The sequence below is a fragment of the Ranitomeya imitator genome, chromosome 5, assembly GCF_032444005.1.
Source record: "Ranitomeya imitator isolate aRanImi1 chromosome 5, aRanImi1.pri, whole genome shotgun sequence".
NCBI classification, from domain to species: Eukaryota; Metazoa; Chordata; class Amphibia; order Anura; family Dendrobatidae; genus Ranitomeya; species Ranitomeya imitator.
Window position 1 is genome coordinate 445,966,377 of NC_091286.1, and position 24,701 is coordinate 445,991,077.

General features: G+C 44.6%; 1 protein-coding gene across 2 annotated transcripts in view; it reads right to left on the reverse strand.

Annotated features, from left to right (window-relative positions):
- Positions 1 to 11,315: 11,315 nt before the first annotated feature.
- The window catches only part of LSG1 (large 60S subunit nuclear export GTPase 1), a 30,651-nt gene continuing 17,265 nt past the window's right edge, over positions 11,316 to 24,701 (reverse strand). The window contains exons 8-14 of one of the 2 annotated variants that reach the window (XM_069727182.1): positions 21,090 to 21,428; positions 18,538 to 18,639; positions 16,849 to 16,992; positions 16,244 to 16,367; positions 16,063 to 16,142; positions 15,751 to 15,924; positions 11,316 to 14,644 (exon numbers count right to left, since the gene is read on the reverse strand). In XM_069727182.1, the coding sequence (XP_069583283.1) occupies positions 14,465 to 14,644; positions 15,751 to 15,924; positions 16,063 to 16,142; positions 16,244 to 16,367; positions 16,849 to 16,992; positions 18,538 to 18,639; positions 21,090 to 21,428 (1,143 nt within the window). In that variant the 3' untranslated portion in view covers positions 11,316 to 14,464. Of the gene's footprint in view, positions 14,645 to 15,750; positions 15,925 to 16,062; positions 16,143 to 16,243; positions 16,368 to 16,846; positions 16,993 to 18,537; positions 18,640 to 21,089; positions 21,429 to 24,701 lie in introns of both variants that reach the window. The other variant, XM_069727183.1, reaches the window with a different exon arrangement.

A 24,701-nucleotide genomic window follows, 5' to 3' on the forward strand; every position in this document is an offset into this window, starting at 1 on the left:
AGCAGCCACCACAGCCTCCCAGACACTGTTCCGAGAGGTGGACTGTTTTCCCTCCCTCTAGATCTCACATTTTATGAAGGACCACAGGTTCTCCATGGGGTTCAGATCAGGTGAACAAGGGGGCCAGGTCATTATTTTTTCTTCTTTGAGACCTTTAGGGTATGTGAACACGTTGCGGATTCTCTGAGGATCCGCAGCGTTTTTTGAGGTGCAGAAACGCTGCTGATCCGCAATTGATTTACAGTACAATGTAAATCAATGAGAAAAAAAATGCTGTGCACACTTTGCGGAAAATCCGCTGCGGAAACGCTGCAGTTTAAAAGAAGTAGCATGTCACTTCTTTTTTGTGAATCTGCAGCGTTTTTGTACCCATTCCATTACAGAAAACCACAGGGGTAAAAAACACAGCAAATCCGCAAGAAAACCGAAGCAAAGATGCACAAAAAATGCTGCGGAACCGCACAAAACGCGACAAATCCGCAAGTGCATTTTCTGCCAGGAGAGGCAGAATCCGCACCAGAAATTCCTAAAGCTAATCCGCAATGTGTGCACATAGCCTTACTGGCCAGCCACGCTGTGGAGGAGTAGTTGGAGGCATGTGATGGACCATAGTCCTGCATGAAAATCATGTTTTTCTTGAACGATACCGACTTCTTCCTGTACCGCTGCTTGAAGAAGTTGTCTTCCAGAAACTGGCAGTAGGTCTGGGAGTTGAGCTTCACCCCATCCTCAACCCGAAAAGGTACCACAAGTTCATCTTTGATGATACCAGCCCATACCAGTACCCCACCTCCACCTTGCTGGCGTCTGAGTCGGAGTGGAGTTCTCTGCCCTTTACTGATGCAGTCTCTGGCCCATCAAGAGTCACTCTCATTTCATCACGTATATAGTTAAGTAAATAAGGCAGCACACTGCAGTGCTAAAACATGCAAACATGAAACATGAACATTGAACTGCATTACTGCACTAGAAATATAAAAAATGAGAGCGTTTAGCGCTCTTATACCAGGTCCTAGAGAGATGCCCTAATGTGGCATGTGCACAGGCGCCGAAAAGGTCAGAGAGGCCAAGCGCCTGCGCACTGCAGTACTTTGTTCTGCCCTCAATGCTGTAGATAAGCCCCTGATGCCGGTGGGCTTACCTCCCCCGCGATTTTCGGGGTGACAGGTTCCCTTTAAGATTGAAGCATGGCTTCATTATAACTTGGAAAGGAAACAAGAACTAGCACTCTAAACATCTGACCCCAGTTACTCTGTGACCAGGTAATTAATAGTGATGACTGAATAGCATTATTGCTCGGGTCTCCGAGTATTTTGGCATGCTTGGACATTTAGTTTTTGTCGCCTCAGCTGCATGATTTACGGCTGCTGGACAGCCTGAATATGTGGGAATTCCCTCACAAATAGGCATTCCTCACATGTATTCAGCCTGTCTAGCAGCCGGAAATCATGCAGCTGAGGCGATGAAAACGAAATCTCCGAGCACTAACAAATACTCGGAGACCACCCGAACGTGCTCAGGAAAATACGAGCAACGAGTATACTCGCTCATCACTAGTAATTAAGGTGGGTTATCTGCTGGAGAGAATGCACACAGTCCGGACAACTCAGCGTGTACAAGACCCTGGGAGGCAACACATTTTTCACCTGACGAGATAACTCTTCCTATGTTCAAAAGAACTACAAGCAGACTCTTTGCAGTCTTTTTCCAGTTATGAATATTGTTTTTATGTGACCGGCGTAGGTCCTATAGTTGTTGGAGCGTTATGACGAAGTGGAGAACGTAACACATTTACTTACATCACTGGCCTGCTGATCAGCCAAGAATTAATATCAGCCAGGTGGACAAAGTTGGATATGCCATCTCCAATCTATAGAAAGCAAAAGTCATGATGGAAAATAGGGCATTAACATCCCCCCGGGAACCTGCAGGGGCAGATATCCTGAAGAATGTGGATCCCATCATTTTTTGGGCCTTAACCACATCTCATTAACTAACCCCATATGAGCTCACCAAGGGAAGGTATGTGGGAGTGACTCCTATATAAATAATCGCCAGGTGGGACTTCCGGCCGCTGTCCCCGAATCCCATAAGGCACCGCTGCAGTGTCAGTTGCGCAAGTGACATACACGTCTCCGCTATTCCACGCAGGCGGAGTAACAGCCACATCTGCGCGCTCTAGCCGTGCATGCGCGGTAACGACGCGGCTGTTACCCGCACTCCTGATACTATAGCATCGGGCCTATTTCTAGCATTCAATAAAAGCAAGAAGCTGAAACGTAATCGGCTGCCATTGTGGAGAATATTCCTCAGATGGCTCCACTGCACATATAGGCAGGACAAGACTCACTAAGTCCCTCCCCCAAGGAGCAGAGCTCTGAATATCTCTTTATACACATCTGTTATCTATGTGTAGTAATGCAGTGACAGAGATGACACTGAGTATAAAGAAGCGTTAAGTGTGCTGCTCTCCTGGGAAGAAACGGTGCTCAGAGGATTCACCAGCCTGTCACTTTAGGTCCACTCCATGGGAGCTACAGCTGCCTCACCTCCCCACGCCATTCTGCTAGCACCACCTATACTGCTGGCCAAACCTTCATTAGGCAACCAGCTATCTCACCCAATTCTCCCATACATAAGAGCTGGAGAAAGCCGCTGCCAGAATCATCTTTTCTTTGAAAAAATTTAAATTCCTTGTGCCCCATCCTTCCAACATCAGACATTAGTGGTACAAATATACAGATCTGAGCCTGATAAGCAATGAATGGGAGGTAGTGCCAGGCGGTTGTCTAGATATAACAATATTCCACTGTGCCAGCACAGAAAAGCGCTTGGTACACGTTGGCAGATATATACAGCTGTATATAGACACTGCATTGCAAATATTTAGCCTCATGTTCTGTGTGAATGTTTCATACTGTTCTGCCGAGGATAAACATTTCGCTGTGAATTTAGGAGATTCTTCAGGGTCCTGTCTCAGGGGATGGATCTGCTGCAGACATTTCACAGCAGCAATATTTGCACTATAATCTATGACTATCACAGCTGCTTCAGCTACACAAATACTGATCTACTGCAGAATGCATTGCAAAAGCTGAAATCTATGCAGGAATTGGAATAAATCAGCAATGTTGCTCCATTTCTGTTGCAGGTTTTCTCCAGGGCTTGTGTGTGAGATTACATAAAATCACTACAAAGCCCAGCAGATTGCCCACAACCTAAGGCTACGTTCACATTTGCGTGGTGCGGGGCTGCGTCGGCGACGCAACGCACATCGCAAACAAAAACGCATGCAAAACGCATTGTTTTGTGACGCATGCGTCCTTTTTTGGCATGATTTTGGACGCAAAAAAACAAAACAACTTGCTGCGTCCTCTGCGCCCTGACGCTTGCGCCAAAAAAGACGCATGCATCACAAAATGCAAGACAACGCATGTCCATGCGCTCCCTTGTTAAATATAGGGGCGCATGACGCATGCGTCACCGTGGCTGCGCCCGACGCAGCCCCGCAAAACGCTAATGTGAACGTACCCTAATATTCATAGTTTCCTAAATCTCACTGAACTGAAGAACGTCAGCGATTTGTATACCCAGGAGCCTATAGGTGATGTACACATTTGGATAAGTCGACCTTTAGTACAGAGCCTAGAGCGTTGAGGGCTTTGTTCAGGGATCCCCCATGTATGCTCAATGGGGTGAAACGAGTCTAAAATATGACATGTAGACAGTTCGACCTTCTGTCCGGCAGTTTCCACCTTTTACGATGGACACTATCACAGTCTACCAAATGGAGCAAAATGTCATCTTTTCTACTCTTCTGACTGAAATTCTATGTCAGGACAATATCCTAACACGGTTTTTGGCCAGTGTCTGTACGGCTAAGTGGCGGAGCCAGAGATGGCTTATTTCTATTAATACGACTGCCACCCTAAATGACCCTACTATAGTCAGTGAGGCGCATCGAGTGCAGTTTGGGGCCGTCGTGGGACTGATCAGTCTCCTTCAGTCCTATTTTTCTGTTCTTATAAGGCTGCCGTCACACTATCAGTATTTGGTCAGTATTTTACCTCAGTATTTGTAAGCCAAAACCAGGAGTGGGTGATAAATGCAGAAGTGATGCATATGTTTCTATTATACTTTTCCTCTATCTGCATACCTCCCAACCGTCCCTCATTGTGCGGGACTTTCCCGGATTTGATTCTTTGCCCCGCTGTCCAGCGCAGGATGCTCTCATCCCGGGAGACAGCAGGAGAACTCTGTCACACCCCCTTTTGTTAGGCCACGCCCCTTCCCCATGTTCCTGAGTCTCCCAGGGTCACTGGTCAGAGAGGGAGAGAGAGGGGACACTTCTAGTTTGAGGTAACAGCCGAACACAGCCTGGGTGCCGGCAGCAATGTAAGCAGCAGACCAGTGTGAGTGGACTGGAGCTGCCAATTATAATGCCTGGCTGGTGTAATCGTGCTTGGAATGAGCAGGGCTCAGCAGGGAGGGACGGACACACTCACAGCCTCCTCTGTTTGCCTCCGCTGCTCAGTGCTCACTGCTGTGTTATCTGCAGATCAGTGTGAGTGAGATCGATGACTCTGAGGCCGGCTTCACACTCAGCGTATGAAAATACGGTCCGTATATTACGGCCGTAATACGCTGAAATGTCCCGAAAATAGTGGTCCGTAGCTCCTCCGTAGGCAGGGTGTGTCAGCGTTTTTTGCGCATGGCATCCTCCGTATGTAATCCGTATGGCATCCGTACTGCGTGGTTTTCTCGCAGGCTTGCAAAACCGACATACCGCTATAGAAATGATCCATGTGTCCCAAAAAAAAAAATATATATATATATATACTGTATATATATATATATATATATATATATATATATATATATGTCATTAGACACATATATGTATATATATTAATATTTTTTCCAGCGCTATACAGCTTGAAAGCCGGTAATTCAATTACCGGCTTTTTCTTTCTCCTTCCTAAAACCCGACATGATTTGAGACATGGTTTACATACAGTAAACCATGTCTTCTCTCCATTTTTTTAGCAGATTCCACACTACTAATGTCAGTAGTGTGTATCTGCAAAATTTGGCCGTTCTAGCTCTTAAAATAAAGGGTTAAATGGCGGAAAAAATTGGCGTGGGCTCCCGCGCAATTTTCTCCGCCAGAGTAGTAAAGCCAGTGACTGAGGGCAGATATTAATAGCCTGGAGAGGGTCCACGGTTATTGGCCCCCCCCTGGCTAAAAATATCTGCCCCCAGCCACCCCAGAACAGGCACATCTGGAAGATGCGCCTATTCTGGCACTTGGCCACTCTCTTCCCATTCCCGTGTAGCGGTAGGATATGGGGTAATGAAGGGTTAATGCCACCTTGCTATTGTAAGGTGACATTAAGCCTAATTAATAATGGAGAGGCGTCAATTATGACACCTATCCATTATTAATCCAATTGAATGAAAGGGTTAAATAAAACACAAACACATTATTTAAAATTATTTTAATGAAATAAAAACAATGGTTGTTGGAGTATTTTATTCTACGCCCAATCCAGTCACTGAAGACCCTCGTTCTGTGAAAGAAAAAACATAATAAACCAACAATATACTTACCCTCCGCAGATCTGTAACGTCCAACGATGTAAATCCTTCTGAAGGGGTTAAAACATTTTGCAGCAAGGAGCTTTGCTAATGCAGGCTGCTCCTCGCTGCAAAACCCCGGGGAATGAGTCTAAATATAGATCAATGAGCTATATTTAGCTTCATTTGCGGTGAGGCGCCCTCTGCTGGATGTTCATAGATCGTGGGAAATTTCCTAGAAAGCTCCCAGGCTTTCTAGGCAAGTTCCCACGATCTATAAACAGCCAGCAGAGGGCGCCTCACCGCAAATGAAGCTAAATATAGCTCATTGATCTATATTTAGACTCATTCCCCGGGGTTTTGCAGCGAGGAGTAGCATTGCATTAGCTAAGCTCCTTGCTGCAAAATGTTTTAACCCCTTCAGAAGGATTTACATCGTTGGACGTTACAGATCTGCGGAGGGTAAGTATATTGTTGGTTTATTATGTTTTTTCTTTCACAGAACGAGGGTCTTCAGTGACTGGATTGGGCGTAGAATAAAATACTCCAACAACCATTGTTTTTATTTCATTAAAATAATTTTAAATAATGTGTTTGTGTTTTATTTAACCCTTTCATTCAATTGGATTAATAATGGATAGGTGTCATAATTGACGCCTCTCCATTATTAATTAGGCTTAATGTCACCTTACAATAGCAAGGTGGCATTAACCCTTCATTACCCCATATCCCACCGCTACACGGGAATGGGAAGAGAGTGGCCAAGTGCCAGAATAGGCGCATCTTCCAGATGTGCCTTTTCTGGGGTGGCTGGGGGCAGATATTTTTAGCCAGGGGGGGGGCCAATAACCGTGGACCCTCTCCAGGCTATTAATATCTGCCCTCAGTCACTGGCTTTACTACTCTGGCGGAGAAAATTGCACGGGAGCCCACGCCAATTTTTTCCGCCATTTAACCCTTTATTTTAAGAGCTAGAACGGCCAAATTTTGCAGATACACACTACTGACATTAGTAGTGTGGAATCTGCAAAAAAAATGGAGAGAAGACATGGTTTACTGTATGTAAACCATGTCTCAAATCATGTCGGGTTTTAGGAAGGAGAAAGAAAAAGCCGGTAATTGAATTACCGGCTTTCAAGCTGTATAGCGCTGGAATAAATATTAATATATATACATATATGTGTCTCACTGACATATATATATATACCTATTCTATGTGTACACATTTATTCTACCGATTCTTCTGTAAGCTGTCAGTGTGATTTTACTGTACACCGCACTGATTTACCGGCTTTTCTCTCTAACAGCGCTGCGTATTTCTCGCAAGTCACACTGCTTGTCCGTGTGAAATCCGTATTTTTCACACTTCCATAGACTTTCATTGGCGTATTTCTTGCGCAGTACGGTGACAAACGCAGCATGCTGCGATTTTGTACGGCTGTAGAAAGCCGTATAGTACTGATCAGTAAAATACGGCAGATAGGAGCAGGGGCCTAGAGAATAATTGTGCCGTATTTTTTGCGAGTTTTACGGACGTAGTTTCTGCGCTCTTACGTCCGTAAAACTCGCAAGTGTGAAGCCGGCCTGACACTCTGTCTCCCTGGGAGAGGGTGACAACACAAAGCTATTGTAGCTGCTATTCCCCCCCCCTTCCGCATAAAAAGGGCTAAACCAAAGCCCCTGTGACAGTCTGACACTGTAATGTAGCAGAGCCGTGTGTGTACAAGGTGTATGGATCGGAGCAGCGTGTGTAAGACGTGTACGGAGCTGTGTGTACGAGGTGTACGGAGCGGAGCATCGTGTGTACGAGGTGTGCGGAGCAGAGCCATGTGTGTACAAGGTATACGGAGTGGAGCAGCGTGTGCAATGTGTATGAAGCGGAGCCGTGTGTGTATAAGGTGTATGGAGCTGAGCTGTGTGTGTGCAATGTGTATGGAGCAGAGCCGTGTGTGTGCGAGGTGTACGGAGTGGAGCCGTGTGTGTATGAGGCGTACAGAGCGGAGCCGCATGTGCAAGGTGTATGGAATGGAGTCGTGTGTGTACGAGGTGTACGGAGCAGAGCCACATGTGTACGAGGTGTACGGAGCAGAGCCACATGTATACGAGGTGTATGGAGAGGAGCCGTATGTGTATGAGGTGTACGGAGTGGAGCCGTGTGTGTGCAAGGTATACTGAGCGGAGCAGCGTGTGCAATGTGGATGGAGCGGAGCCGTGTGTGTACGAGGTGTACGGAGTGGGTCCGTGTGTGTATGAGGTGTATGGAGCGGAGCTGTGTGTGTACGAGGTGTATGGAGCGGAGCCGCATGTGCAAGGTGAATGGAGCGCAGTCGTGTGTACGAGGTGTACAGAGCAGAGCCGCATGTGCAAGGTGTATTGAACGGAGCCATGTGTGTACGAGATGTATGGAGAGGAGCCGTGTGTGTATGAGATGTATGGAGAGGAGCCGTGTGTATGAGGTGTACGGAGCGGAGCTGTGTGTGTATAAGGTGTATGGAGCGGAGCCGTGTGTGTACGAAGTGTATGGAGTGGAGCCGTGTGTGTACAAGGTGTATGGGGAGGAGCCGTATGTATGAGGTGTACGGAGCGGAGCCGCATGTGCAAGGTGTATGGAGCGGAGTCGTGTGTGTACGAGGTGTATGGAGCGGAGTCGCATGTGTACGGAGCGGACGCTGGCTGTGTCAGATCGGAGCAGATATTGCTCCTCGCTCTGACACGGACTGGCACAGGAGACACGGAGGTCTTTATCAGTGGCATATCACAGCTGCAGCGACGTGAGCAGTCAGCGGCGCAGCTGGATGACACCATTCAGCGCCGTGGGTGTGGAAGCTGCCGGCTGCTGCGAGGGAGCGCGGTGAAAGGTGTCTGTGTGTAGGGATGGAGAAGGCAATGATGGGGGTGGGGTAACCATGTGTGGCCAGTATACTGTACCCAGCATTATGTGTGGCCATTATTCTTTACCCAGCATCATGTGGGGCCATTATACTGTACAAAGCATAATGTGGCGCCATAATACTGTATGGACCATCACGTGGGGCAGGTATGCTGTACGCAGCATCATGTGGGGCCGTTATACAGTATGGAGCATAATGTGGCCAATGGCCATTGTACACTATGGAGCGTCATGTGTGGCCATTATACAGTATGGAGCGTCGTGTGTGGCCATTGTCCAGTATGGAGCGTCATGTGTGACCATTGTACAGTATGGAGCGTCGTGTGTGGCCATATTATTTTGTTTATAATTATTGTTTACGAAACATTGTGATCAGAAGTGCTAAATGGGTGTGGTTGGGGCGTGGCTAGTTGTGAAATGGGTGTGGTCAGAGGTGTGGCCTAAAATTTGCCGCGGCGCGAGTAGCATTCACCATACGGAGGTCATGTAAGCCTACAAGCGTCAGGTTACAGTCCGGATTCCGCTCATTACGATTGGATCCATGTTGCTGTTGTTACTAAACTTCTGTGCACGGCACAATGTAAAGACTTTTTAAAGGGATTGTATCATCACAAAATGTTCGACTTTTAAAATCAGGTTAACTATATTTTAATAACTTTGGCCTTTTTTTCATATTACAATCTGTATCTACTATACAATTGTCTAAGGGTCACTTCCGTCTGTGTCTTTCTGTCACGGATATTCATTGGTCGTGGCCTCTGTGTCATGGAAATCCAAGTCGCTGATTGGTCACGGCAAAACAGTCACGACCAATCAGCGACCGGCACAGTCCAGCGGAAAATGGCTGCTCCTTCCTCCCAGCAGTCAGTGGCCGCTCCGTACTCCCCTCCAGTCAGCCCCCACACAGGGTTAATGCCAGCGTTACCGGAGCGCGGTGTAACGCACTCCATTAACGCAGCTATTAACCCTGTGTGACCAACTTTTTACTATTGATGATGCGTATGCGGCATCAATAGTAAAAAGATCTAATGTTACAAATAATAATAATAATAAAAAAAAAAAGGTTATTCTCATCCTCCGCCGTCGCGTCCTCTCCTCGGCAGTGCAAGCGGCAGGTTCTGGGGCCAAGGATGGTATGCGAGAAGGACCTGCCATGACGTCACGGTCATGTGACCGCAATGTCATCACAGGTCCTGCGCTCATCCAGCCCTGGGACCGGAAGCTGCCGCGTGCACTGCACACAGGCGACAGGACTACAAGGGGCCCTCGGAAGGCGAGTATGTTTTTTTTATTTTACCTCTTTTTTAACCTGTTACATACGTGACTGGCCAATATACTACGTCGCTGGGCAATACACTACGTGACTGTGCAATATACTACGTGGCTGGGCACTATACTACGTGACTGGCCAATTTACTATGTGGCTGTGCTGTATACTACGTCGCTGTGCAATATACTACGTCACTGGGCAGTATACTACGTGACTGGGCAATATACGTGACTGAGCAATATACTACGTAGCTGGGCAATATACTATGTGACTGAGCAATATACTACGTGATTGTGCAATATACTACGTGGCTGGGCAATATACTATGTGACTGGGCAATATACTATGTGACTGAGCAATATACTACGTGACTGAGCAATATACTACGTAGCTGGGCAATATACTACGTGACTGGGCAATATACTAGGTGACTGGGCAATAGACTATGTGACTGGGCAATATACTACGTGGCTGGGCAATATACTACGTGACTGGGCAATATACTACGTGGCTGGCCAATATACTACGTGACTGAGCAATATACTACGTGACTGAGCAATATACTAGGTGACTGGGCAATAGACTATGTGACTGGGCAATATATTAGGTGACTGGGCAATAGACTATGTGACTGGGCAATATACTACGTGGCTGGGCAATATACTACGTGACTGGGCAATATACTACGTGGCTGGCCAATATACTACGTGACTGAGCAATATACTACGTGACTGAGCAATATACTACGTAGCTGGGCAATATACTATGTGACTGGGCAATATACTACGTGACTGGGCAATATACTATGTGACTGAGCAATATACTACGTGATTGTGCAATATACTACGTGGCTGGGCAATATACTATGTGACTGGGCAATATACTACGTGGCTGGGCAATATACTACGTGACTGGGCAATATACTTCGTGGCTGGGCAATATACTACGTGATTGTGCAATATACTACGTGACTGGGCAATATACTACGTGACTGGGCAATATACTATGTGACTGAGCAATATACTACGTGACTGGGCAATATACTATGTGACTGAGCAATATACTACGTGATTGTGCAATATACTACGTGGCTGGGCAATATACTATGTGACTGGGCAATATACTAGGTGACTGGGCAATAGACTATGTGACTGGGCAATATACTACGTGGCTGGGCAATATACTACGTGACTGGGCAATATACTACGTGGCTGGCCAATATACTACGTGACTGAGCAATATACTACGTGACTGAGCAATATACTACGTAGCTGGGCAATATACTATGTGACTGGGCAATATACTACGTGACTGGGCAATATACTATGTGACTGGGCAATATACTACGTGACTGGGCAATATACTTCGTGGCTGGGCAATATACTACGTGACTGGGCAATATACTACGTGACTGGGCAATATACTACGTGGACATGCATATTCTAGAATACAGAAAGAAGAAAAAAACAACTAAAAAAGTCGCAGCCAGCTCACCAACCAGACCATCAAGCGCGGAAGCCCGTCCTGATCAAGACGTGCAGCAGCAGCACTTCAAACAATGTAGACACTCCAGCAAGATGGGTAAAAATTGTATATTTTATTTATCCAAAGTGGCAATAAAAAAGGAATATTCCTTACAAAAGATGGACCAAACAGGTGATTGTATGAATAAGGCTACGCGTTTCGACCTATAGCAGTCTTACTCATGCCTATGCAATTCCAGGAATGAGCGTGATATATAGCACATTCAAGCCCAAAACACGCCCCCCATTCTAGAATACCCGATGCGTTAGAATTGGGCCACCATCTAGTTTAACATAAAAATCTTACATTTTTAGCACTGGCTAACAAGGCCATTTTATACATCTTTTTTTTTTCAGGAAGAGTTCTCAGTAGCTATATTATCATCACAGACAGGATAAAAATAACCAGCAACCCCACTAAACACAACTAATAACACTTACCAATCACAATAGGACTAGGTGATGTCACAGCTCTCCTCCTCTTCCTTCCTTCACAACGATGTTTGTGGACACGATAAATGGCTATGTAACCTGAGAGCAGCATGATGTAGAGACCCGGATTCTAGCAATGAATCATTTACTGGGTCGCTTGGTGTAGTTTTGATGAAACCACTGTTTTCTCTGCTGCCGATCTCTCAGTGCTCTGAATGCTGAGCTCCGTATAACCCCGCCCACATCACTGACTGGCAGCTGTCCATGTACACTGGTGAGGAGGGGTTACAAAGAGCAGGACTACATGGCACAGGGCAACTAGTCCTCTAGTGATAATCCCCGCTGATAAAACACTGATCTATTGAAACTTTATCAAGCAGGCTAGTTAGCGGCACATCACTGGAATCAGTGTCTTTGCCCCTACATCATTCTGTTCTCTGATTACGTGGTAAAAAAACCCTGCTGACAGAATCTCGGCAATATAAAAAAGTGTTTGAGTCAGTGTATTGCTGCCAATGTACATGGTGGACATACAATGTGAAGTTTAAATGGCCAGAAACCTAATTTTAGAGAATTTTAAGAGGACTTTATGAAAGGGCAAGAAATACACATTTATGATAGACACATTGGTCAATGTGAAACTTGCAAAATTTGTACAGATTTCCTTTTTAATACAGATAGTTAAAAAAAATTAACATTAAAAACGTGATTTACACAGCAAGGCATTTTCTGATGACACATTCTCTTTAAGATCAATGTACACGTAGCAGTATCTAGAATAGAAAAGACCCAGAATAGAAAAGCACCAACAGTCTAATCCTGTTCTTGGCACTGAACACAGTAGGATTTTCTTTTGTACCGTTTGGGATTTTCTTGCATGAGAATCAAAATGCTGCTGGTTGAGGTCTGAATGAAAATCCTGTTTTCACTTGTACTTTGTGTGCTGCTGCCGTGATTTTGGAAAGCATCCATACGAGCTCTCTGCTTCTGTGTGCTGCTTTTTGCCAACTGGCCTGTACCATCTGCTTAACAAGCTCCTCCATACTGCATGGTCAGGTTAGTACGGCTTTGGCATGTTTATCTTAGACTATTACTCATTACTATTACTATTGCTCAGATATAGCGTTATCCGCGCATACTCAAGTGTTATCCAAGTATCGAGCGTGCTCGAGTAATATGTCAGAGTCCCCGCGGCTGCATGATTCGCGGCTATTAGACGGCCACACACATGGTGATTCCCTAACAAACAGGCAATCCCCGCATGTACTCAGGCTGTCCGGATAACGCTATATCTGAGCACGCTCACTCATCACTAGCTATTACCCTCAGAAATAATGTTCACATTTTACGCCTCCAATCTATTTACTCCTTGTTGCTCAATTTTAAACAGCAGGAAAGATTTTCTCTAGAATTGGGTCTCTGGCCCTTTAAATTCACAGCATACCTCCGTCCGCTATGAACAAAAGAGGATTGGATCAGGGATCAAAGTCTTTTGGTATAGACATGCAAATTGGAGCATTGCATGGCCTATAAGTCTCCTTACTCCGACATGTCACTTTCCACAAGGAGAACCTTTACCCCTTAGACTTAGACTCAGAGCAGCAGGCACACCAAAGAGTTCATTTAAAACTTCAGGCTTTCTTTTAAACTTGCCTGAACCTACTTAATTTGCTTCTTATGCAAAGTAATCACATTAATGGTAAAAAGAAACTCTTAGTTGATCTGATCAGCAACTACTAAGCATCATCATTTCCCTGGCTATCTGGGCGGAGGTCCCCATAATCAGGACTCTCGCTGGTTCTGAGATGTGTGATTAAGGGCCCATTCTGGCATCTGTTTTTCACGGACAGAACTTGTACCTACGGTAGTCTGTGGGACTATTCACATATCCAATTTCTTTATTGGATGGAGTGCTCCACGCAAAATTGTTGAGACATGTCCAATATTAATCCGAGTGCAGATCAAAATTACCAATGTTAGTATATGTAATCATGGAGAAAAAAAAAAAAAAGCAGACAGCAACTGATGCCATCTGAGAGTTGTCCCATTTTCATGGAATGATTGAAAAGAGAAACTTTTCATTTGAGATAAACTGATGAATCTTGGTCTGTTTATCTCATACGTTAAAAAAAGGATGTCTGAACGAGTCCTAAGGCCAAGCAAGCAAATCTGTGCACCCCAAACTATTTTCTGAAGATTTTGCACCTTTGTCATTGGCTACACGTTATACCTATTAATTTAACAGATTCGAACAAACATATGGTCAGAGCACTTTACCCCAAATAACAGTATAAGGGGTAGACACTTTACATACTGATGGTCAGAATCACAATTTACCATCCACCAAAGACAGAAAGTAAGAATATGCTGCTGGTGCCAGATTACGACTCTGACGGATCGGATTATGGCAGGCAGAGCACATGTCCTGCACAAAGTTACACAATGGCATGAAACTAAAGTTCCTGGACATTAGAAGCGGATTCTTTTCTAGCTTAAAAGTTCTTAAGTGCAACAACTCTGTTCTTTATCCTAATCAGGACAGGTTTCAGCTTACACCCGAGCCTGTCATTTATTCACCCCTTTATGGGGACCCCTGAAGACAAAACTGAACAATATAGGATTCAGCCCTGGAATGATGACCAGATTTATTGCACATGGCAGCTATTGTCACAACTGCTATTGGACAATAGAATATTGGAACATTAAAAACTGAATTGTGGTAATAAAAATGTACAGCGCTGTTCAAAATTTCATGAGTCCATGATTTCACACTCATGCATCCAAATGCTTGTTAAGCCTGCGGACTTTCTCTTTCTTATTCCGGTTCCCATGCTTTTTCCAGGGCTTTCCTGTAAGTGTCTCTGTGCTGGTTGTAGTTAATGGTATAGGACCACTGCCAGGCTTGTATCCCATTACGGACTGCACACCTTTGGTCAGAGCTCGAACATTTTCCTGTAAAAATGAAAAAAATACTTGCGTCAATATAAAACTGAATGGCGATGACATGCTCTTTAAGCATAAATGGCAGGACTGAAAGATGAAGCTTGCTTTACATTATTAATCCGTAAATATACGTCATAGGTCGTGTCCCTGCATTCATAGTGGGCTCTGGGCTGTATGAGCTGTAGGTTTTCTGGCACATGACAGCTGATATGTACCCTTAACAGCCGCGGGTGGAATCGCAATCCACCCGCGGCTGTTAACATGTTAAATGCTGCTGTCAATCTCCGACAGCATTTAACATGGCCGAGCTGGAAGCGCTTCACTAATCCAGCCCATTGACGCCCTGTCACATGACCGCGAGGCGCCAATGGGCTGACAATCTGTGGTTGTCATTGCCACTCTGCTATGAGTGTCGCCTTGCGGCCGGCATTCATAACAGATGATGATTTTTGATACAGCCCTGCTATGTGCAGCACAAGTGATCAGAAGATTGCAGCTTCAAGTCTCCTAAGGAGACTACTGAAGCATGTAAAAAAGTAGAAAAAAAGGTTTTTAAAAATATTAAAAAAATGAAAGTTCAAATCACGCCCCTTTTGCCCCATATAAAATAAAAATAAACATTTGGTATCGCCACGTTCAGAAACGCCCAATTTATCAAAATATAAAAAGAATTAATCTGATTGGTAAACGACGTAACGAAAAAAAAAAAAAAAATCAAAAACGCCAGAATTACATTTTTGGGGGGTCGCAGCAACATTGCAATAAAGAGCAACCAAAACATCGTATCTACACCAAAATGGTTTCAATAAAAACGTCAGCTCGGCATGCAAACCATAAGCCCTCAATTACCCCCAGATCCCGAAAAATGGAGACGTTAAGGGTTTCAGAAAATGGCGCCATAGTTTGAAAACTTTGGATTTTCTTTTCACCACTTTCACGCTCGGGTCGGTAGAGCAGTGGCTAGTCCAAGCATTGTGTTGCAATCGCTGTTTGAGTTATACAACCATCTGACTCTTCCCTTAAGGGTTAACAGAACAACATACGGTACCTTCTACTTGTAATTCTCTGTTGCAATTCACCAAAAGTTAAGTAAAATGTGCATTCAAAAACTGTACCTGATGAAAAAACGTTTTGTCCACCACATTCTCAATATGTCGGACTTTCTTGAGGCCATGACCTTTTGCCTCTGCCATGGCACCTAACGCAGCCGTCTCCCCGTACAGAGAATGACGGAGCTGGAACTCCGAAGCATCAACCCCAGGGGGAGGGTGGCAGTACAGCAGTTTACCCTAGAAAGGAAAAAAGCATTTCATTGACCTGCCCCACTTGGTTGACAAGCATGATTTTCGATTTGGCACAACTATGTATATATGAAAGAGAAAAAAAAAAAAAAAAAAAAAAGTAGAAAACAAACCCCTATGACGTACATTGACATAGTCTTTCAATATGTACCGGGCAGACCTTGGCTGATCAGGCTGTCCGTGTGCTGTCATAAAACCTCTCATATCTGTGAAAGCAAGATGTAAACTCTGTAAAGACATAGTTCGCTGAATAAATTCTCTCATTTGTGTCGATTCCTGAATTCATAGACCCATGTACATCACTTACACCCGTACGCAGCTAGTAGTTCTTCTGAAGTGGGCGCACGGTCCTGATCCTCATCCTCCCGAGGCCTAATGATATTTATTCCATAAGTGGCTTCTACCACGTTTCGTGGAATCCGCTGCGCGATGTTAGCATGTTAAGGAATATATAACTAAATACCATCCGTTACATCTCAAATTGGAGCAGTCAGCTCTCCGGAGAGCGGGAGTAAGGGAAGGCTTTCACAGTCAGGTTTGTGATGCAATTTTTGAAGCCAAAACAAAAAAAATGGATTAAAAAAACCATAGAGGGGTAATTTGGGGCACCCTTCATTTGCAAGGGGAATGGTAACATCCAGATGTTGATATATCCAGACATTCCCAAAATAAATAAGAAAAGAATAGCAAATTACAGAGCTGTAAGAAAAGATGCTCTAAAATTCTTTTTTGTAATGGGTAAAAAAAAGAAATATTCACCATAAAGACATCTCAGGGAAGCAGAGCGGTCTAATTTGGTCATCCGTGTAATGTGGTGATATGAACCGACGAGTGTATTTAGAGTCAGGTCATCACGGTAATGGCCTTTTGTAATACGGGTTCGACAATTTACGGCTTTTCTTTGAAGGATATCAGAGAGATTGGTGGCACATGGTCTCTCATTTGATCGATTGGCAGGATCCCACTGCATATCATCTCAGCTTTTGTGGACACAAATGATGGCATCACAAGGCCAGGGCAATCACAGAGGCATAGGCCGGGCTCCACATACAGCGTCTACAGGGGAGGAGAAAATAGGATTTAGAAATGAGAAGATGCAATAAGAAGTGATGGTTGTTCCCAAACTACACTAATAGCCATTAGCCCCAAAACACCTGGAGGGTTACCGACAACTAATCAGACAAATATTACAGTCCACATGTGATAACCGGCCGTATCCAGAATGTACAAAGCTAAAGGCCAGCGGTCTAACGTGTATGGGGACACAGCAAAGCTCAACCAAGGATTCCAGACTAAGGGGAGGACAGAAGAGAAACATATCGGCAGAACGTGTTTTTCTGTCTGTCAGCTCTTACATTTATGGGGCCTCAAGCCTTACAAACGTGTCCATCTTGTATGTCCAGACAAGCGTTTAGTGACCATGGTGTTATGTAGTAACCAGAGCAGTGCTTTGCAATACTGTCTAACTAGTAACTGACTAATGTAAGCACAATGCCAGGCTGCTGGCTGAAGTCGCTGCATACTTTGTAGCGTGCCTTTAATAAACCCCAGTGAGTTTACAAGCATTAGACGCAGGATAACAAATGTTTTTGTTTGTTGGCTGGGGCTACATTGTGTCTTTAGCCATGAGCTCTCGTGCGCCCAAGTTAGCTTGGCAATACAAGGGAATGAGATTGCACTGTGATCCCGAAGGTACTACGAGTGCAACAAAACAGGTGACTTGTCGCTGGTGCAGTGCCCTCAGGGGTCTCAATGTGATCCCATTCACTTCCAATGCTTTATATTGTGGCTGTGATACCTACTGAACTTTGTCAGCTGTCACAGGAAAAGTCGCCATGTAGCCATACACTTAAGGGCATCTTCACTGTATACTAATGCTCAAAGGGAATGTCCATTATGGAGGAATCTTGGTTTCAATACTTCAGAATATTCAGAAAATTAAACGTTAAGACTATGTATGACCAGATTTTCAATTGTGTTATTTTTTTTTTTTCCGTGAAACAATAGCGTAATGTTGTGCTCCTCGGTTACCTAGTGAATGCAGTCTACAAACCATTTACTGTATAACCAGGTTATGTAGATGCCTCCATCAGACAACCCTGAACATGTTGTTACTATTCGGATATGCTGCATATACACATTAAAAGAGAACACCCACTGGGCTCCCATTATGGCGTTTTTTTTTCAGTGTGACGTCATAGAACGCTATAGGTCAGAGCCTTAAAAAAATAAAATAAAATCAAGACTTCCAACAAATACAATTGGCAGGAGTTAAAAGGTTCTTACTCTATGTGACTGTAGACTTGTGAGTCCTGCGCACTGTGCGGATTCTCCGGTGCCAGGAGCGGGCTATATGTGATATGCATACTCCTCATCAGAACTCCTAGGCTACAGTCTAGTCAGAATGTGACCTGGAGTATGGATAACACATACTTATGGTCACAAATGGCCGCCCACTTCTGGAGCCGGCACCAGAGAATCCTCACACCACACACTGTGTGCGCTGGGAGGATTCACAAGTCTGCAGTCACGGAAAGTGACTGTAGACATGTAGTCTAAGACTGGATAACCTCATTAAACTGAACCGTCCCTTTAAATTACCTGAAAATGCTTTGTGTGGCCTGGAGTTGCTGAAACAGAAACTTTCTTGTTTCCTAGAATAGTGTTGATTGTTGAACTCTTGCCAACATTGGGATAACCGACCTGCCGGAAATGAAGGGACAAAAAAAATGTTTTCAGATGAAACTACTTTACTGTCCAAAAAGCCTTCTCATGACATAATGTGATGACGTAATGTGATATAGGTCTGAGAGCAAGCTGAATGTGGACCCAGTCATGTATACATGAGGGACGAGAGGTCCCCGACAGTTCACATTGCACAACATTTTTGAGACTACACCAGGGTTTTTTTTAGGCTACCTTCGTCTTGTTTTACATGCAAAGTTTGGTTAAAAAACAAAAAACACATTTTTCAACTTAAAGAGTTTGTCCACTACTAGGACAACCCTTTCTCATGCTCCACGCTTGGCCCTGATAAAATAAAAGCTTGTTCCAGCGGTGTCAGCACTCGCTCTCCCCGGAGCTCCCGTGCGGTTGTTGTGACCCCGACCCCCAATCAGCGCTGCCGTCACTGTCCCTGCCCTTCATATGAATTGAACATGAAGAGAAGTCCGGCCTGCAGCTATCTCTGACTTCCTCTTCACATTCAATTCGTCTGAAGGCGGAGGACAGTGATGCCATCACTGATTGGGGGCCGGCGTCACGTGTCACAACAACCGCACGCGAGCTCCGGGGAGAGCAAGAGCTGACAAAGCAGGAACAGTGCCGGCACGGGAGTATAAGCTTTTTTTTCCATTTTATCGGGGCCAAGGACGTGGTATGAGAGGGGGGTGGGTGGGTTGTCCAAGTAGTGGACAACTTCATTAATATAAACAAAACACTTTATGTTGATTTTTAATGTATTTTATATTGGGTCCATTTTATAACTCCTTCCTGACACCCACCACACAAGTATGGTGCTAGGAGCTGAACCGTCACCGAACCCGGCAGATGCTGGCTATGTTAGGGCTCTTTCAGACGTCCGTTTTTCAGGTATTGCACTTGTACCTATAATATGGGGCTGTTCACATGTCCAAGTACTGTGTTATCTTGGACCAAGAGGTCAGACATGTCTGATTTAGACCCGAGTCATGGATCAAACTCACAAATGGCAAACTATGGGTCCGTGAAAAAAAAAAAAATAATAATTGGACAGTACTCGGATGCTATCCATGTGCTGCCTGTTTTTCACTGATGTGAAGCTTGAGAAACTTCCAGGTTTTTTTGCATACAAATTAAAAAAAAAATATATATATAAATGATTGTAAAAATTGACACACTGATCAAACTCATTGACATCTGACTGGGGCCTGTAACAGGAGCTCCTGTTAACCCCTTAAATGCTGCAATTATATTTATAGCACATGATCTGGGGGTGGAGGAATTGGGCATCATTTTACATGCCCATTAACCCCTTCCCGAGGTACATTCATGAGGATCTAGCAAGCTGAAGACATTACAATTCTCCTGGGTGGCCCAGTCAGTGTGGGTTTCTTAGGAGATTGTGATTTTCTGTATATACTGCAATACAGTAGTACTGCAGTATTTAGAACAAGCAATGACGACATTACAGGTTCAAGTTAGTTAAGGGAATATTCATTAAAAAAAGTAGATTTTTTTCAGTAAATTGCATGGTAAAATGAATGGTGTCATTGAAAACTACAGCTCACCATGCAAAGAAACAAACAAAAAATGCTGTAAAAGGTATGTGAAAGACCATATTATCCCATGTGCCAACCCAAGTACATTATCCATTGTACCAAACCCAGGTACGTTATCCAGTGTGCCAACCCTAGCCCAGGTACATTATCCAGTGTACCAAACCCAGGCACGTTACCCAGTGTGCCAACCCCAACTCGGGTACGTTATCCAGTGTGCCAACCGAAACCCAGGTACGTTATCCAGTGTGCCAACCCCAGCCCAGGTACGTTATCCAGTGTGCCAACCCCAGCCCAGGTACGTTATCCAGTGTGCCAACCCAAGTACGTTATTTAGTGTGCCAACCCCAGCCCAGGTACGTTATCCAGTGTGCCAACCCCAGCCCAGGTACGTTAGCCAGTGTGCCAACCCCAGCCCATGTACTTTATCCAGTGTGCCAACCCCAGCTCAGGTACGTTATCCAGTGTGCCAACCCCAGCCCAGGTACATTATCCAGTGTGCCAACCCCAGCCCAGGTACGTTATCCAGTGTGCCAACCCCAGCCCAGGTACGTTATCCAATGTGTCAACCCCAGCCCATGTACTTTATCCAGTGTGCCAACCCCAGCTCAGGTACGTTATCCAGTGTGCCAACCCCAGCCCAGGTACGTTATCCAGTGTGCCAACCCCAGCCCAGGTACGTTATCTGATGTGCTACTATTTGAATTCAGACAGTTGGAGGGTAATAAAGACTACAACCACACAGCTGCACATAGAAACAGAACAGGGTACTGTGTGCCAACTATCACCCGGAACCATTTGTGTTTGTCTAGTAGACATCTCTCTATATATTGGGATCTGGGGTATATGCAAAGCAAATACAACAACAATAAAAACAAAAAGAAAATACCAACGCACCAGCCCTACAGTGACTTGTTCCACTTTAACCCTCTTCCCTGTGTGTATTGATTTGAAGATTTCCAGGAGTTCATCTCTCTGCACCAAGTGGCTTTCATTACTAACAACTTTTTGTTCATTCCTTTCAGAGTCAGGCTCTGGAATAACTCTTTCCTCCTCACCATCGGCATCTTCGGAGCATGTCTGCCAACCTTCATCATCCTCACAATCTTCATACTCCTCACTTGTGTCGCTAGCCTCACATTCACCGTCAGGAGCAGTTTCTGTTTCATCCTCACTGTCTTCTTCATCTGTAGTCGTACTGTCACTCTGTACATCAATCTCTCCATCTTTGATTTGCTATTTGAAAAAATAAAAAATGTGACAAAAATAAATAAAGAGAACAAGTCAGCAAATATCTTCTACGCAAAACTCAATATAATGGGAGAAGTAGAAAAAGAGGAGCACATTACAGTAACATTATAAAGCAGTATAAAACGAGGATAAGGCGCTGCTATAGAGCGGGTTTCAGTGGTCATATTGCTGTCATCACAGGATTTGGCAAGTTATGTATAAGGACCTACAGATAAACTTACGCAAACAGGGAAGTTATCCCCTTCATTAGTTTGTCCACTCATTAATTGAAAGTTTCCTTTTTGCAGTACCTCAACTTATTCCCTGTACTAAAGACAACCATACTGTAGATGCACAAATAAAAATGACACTAGAAAACACTTTATATCATACATGTCAAACTCTAGCCCATGGGCCAAATCTGGCCTGCAGGGTAATTATATTTGGACTGCAAAGCCGACACAGTGCCCCCTCGCCCGGCATTGAACTTTCATCTGTATCGGCATCCTTGTTGCAGTTTCTGTTGAAGACAATGATGGAAGAAAGATTCCGCCTGCTCCCTCACCCATCAATCTCTCCCTGCAACTGATGTTTCTATTTCGCGCCTACTGTAATTGTTTTTAATGTGGAGTCCATTATTACTATGTTGAGCCAATTCTGTATGGTGGACTATGTGAAGCCATTATTCTGTATGATGGAGGACTATGTGGGGAGATTATACTGTATGGATGGTATGTGGGGGGATTATACTGTATGGAGGACTATGTGGGACCATTATACTGTATGGAGGACTATGTGGAGCCATTATTTTGTATGGAGGACTATGTGGAGCCATTATTTTGTATGGAGGACTATGTGGAGTCATTATTCTGTATGGAGGTCTGTGTGGAGCCATTATTCTGTATGGAGGACTGTGTGGGGCCCATTAATCTGTATGAAGGACTGTGTGGGGCCCATTAATCTGTATGAAGGACTGTGTGGGGCCCATTAATCTGTATGAAGGACTATGTGGGACCCATTAATATGTATGAAGGACTATGTGGGGCCCATTATATTTTATAGAGGACTATGTGAAGGCATTATTATGGAGGAATGTGTCGGTCCACTATTTTGTATGGAAGACTATGTGGGCCCCACTACACTGTATGGAGGACTCTATGGGGCCCATTATACTGTGTGGAGAGCTGGGTGATTACAGATGGTGCATTATACGGTGTTGGGAGTCACCATACTTTACCAGGGAGATTGAGGGGTTGGAGGGTAAACTGTTTGTGTGGATGATACTGTGGAACAATTCACTGTGGGGATATCATACTGTATCTGGGGGGCACATTTGTTGGTATCATATTCTATGGGGGCAATGAAAGGGCAACCTCGGGTCTTCAATATGAGGAAAATTACTTTGTAAGGCCTGTAAAGTTGTTGGATATACTCCTCTGTGACCCCACCAAATATTAAGGAGGGTTTTTTTTTTTTTTGGGGGGGGGGTGTGGGGTGGGGTGGGGTGGGGAGGGATTTTGCTATGGGCCCCATGATTTCTATGCAAGCCCCTGCCTGTGAGGAAATATGCAATGCTCCAGTCATGTGATCTGACTATTAAGATCTATTACTTAAAATGTACTTGTAATTTTTTTTATACATATCAAGGCTAGCCTGCTACTTCATCCAAGTTTTTAATTTTGACAGTGTGTATTTGAGTTTGGCATCTCTGCTCTATATGTACAACTTAGTTTAGTTGTTTATTTTCATATGTAATAATAGAATATCAAAATCAGGTATAACATTCATTAACCTGATCTTCCAGTTTTAATAATACAATTTAATATACAGTGGGGAAATTAGTAGTTCATACACTGCTGATTTTGCAAGTTTTCCCACCCAGAAAGAATGGAGAGTTCCGTAATTTTTATCGCAGGTACACTTCAACTGTGAGAGACAGAGTCAAAAAAATAAAAACCAGAAAATCACATTGTATGATTTTTAAATAATAACATTGCATTTTATTGCATGAAGTAAGTATTTGATCACCTACCAACCAGCAAGAATTCTGGCTCTCACATACCTGCTAGTTTTTCTTTAAGAGCCCTCCCACTCTGCACTCATGACCTGTATTAACCCCTTCACGACATGCCCCGTACTAGTACGGCACATGTCGTGTCTCCTTTTGATGTGGGCTCCGGCAGTGAGCCCACATCCAAGTCGCGACATGTCAGCTGTTTTGTACAGCTGACATGTGCCCGCAATAGCGGCGGGTGAAATCGCAATTCACCCTTCGCTATTAACCAGTTAAATGCTGCTGTCAAACGCTGACAGCGGCATTTAACCGGCGTGGCCGGAAATGCTCGAATCGCCGACCCCGTCACATGATCGGGGGTCAGCGATGATCCAGGATGGTCCTTGAGACCTCTATGGTTACTGATGCCGGCCTGCTGTGAGCGCCACCCTGTGGTCGGCGCTCATATCAAGCCTGCAATTCAGCTACATAGCAGCTGATGATCGCTCCCATGTAGCTGAGCCGATCCAGTTGTGCCAGCTTCTAGCCTCCCATGGAGGCTATTGAAGCATGGCAAAAGTAAAAAAAAAAAAAAAGTTAAAAAAAAAAAAAAAAATATATATATATAAAAGTTTAAATCACCCCCTTTTGCCCCATCCAAAAACAGGATTTTTGGTTGCTTACCGTAAAATCGGTTTCTCGGAGCCTACATTGGGGGACACAGGAACCATGGGGTGTATGCTGCTGCCACTAGGAGGCTGACACTATGCACAAAAAAAGTTAGCTCCTCCTCTGCAGTGTACACCCCACCGACTGGCATTATACTCTTCAGTTAGTGAGAAAGCAGTAGGAGAAAACAGTAAGGTTTAAACATTACCACAAACATGAGAACTGTAAACATGAGATAGTTTTCGCTCTTCTGTGTTCTAACATGGGAGGGAGCGGTGTCCCCCAATGGAGGCTCAGAGAAACAGATTTTACGGTAAGCAACCAAAAATCCTGTTTTCTCTATCGCCTCTCATTGGAGGACACAGGAACCATGGGACGTCCCAAAGCAGTCCCTGGGGTGGGAAAAACAGACTTCCATCAGGTCAGACGACTCACCACTGCCGTCTGCAGGATCTTTCTGCCTAGGTTGGCGTCCGCCGAAGCATAGGAATGAACCTTGTAAAATTTGGTTAACGTGTGGATGGAAGACCAGGTTGCCGCTTTGCAAAGCTGTAGGGCGGAAGCCCTGTGGTGTACCACCCAGGAAGCGCCGACTGCCCGGGTAGAGTGAGCCTTTA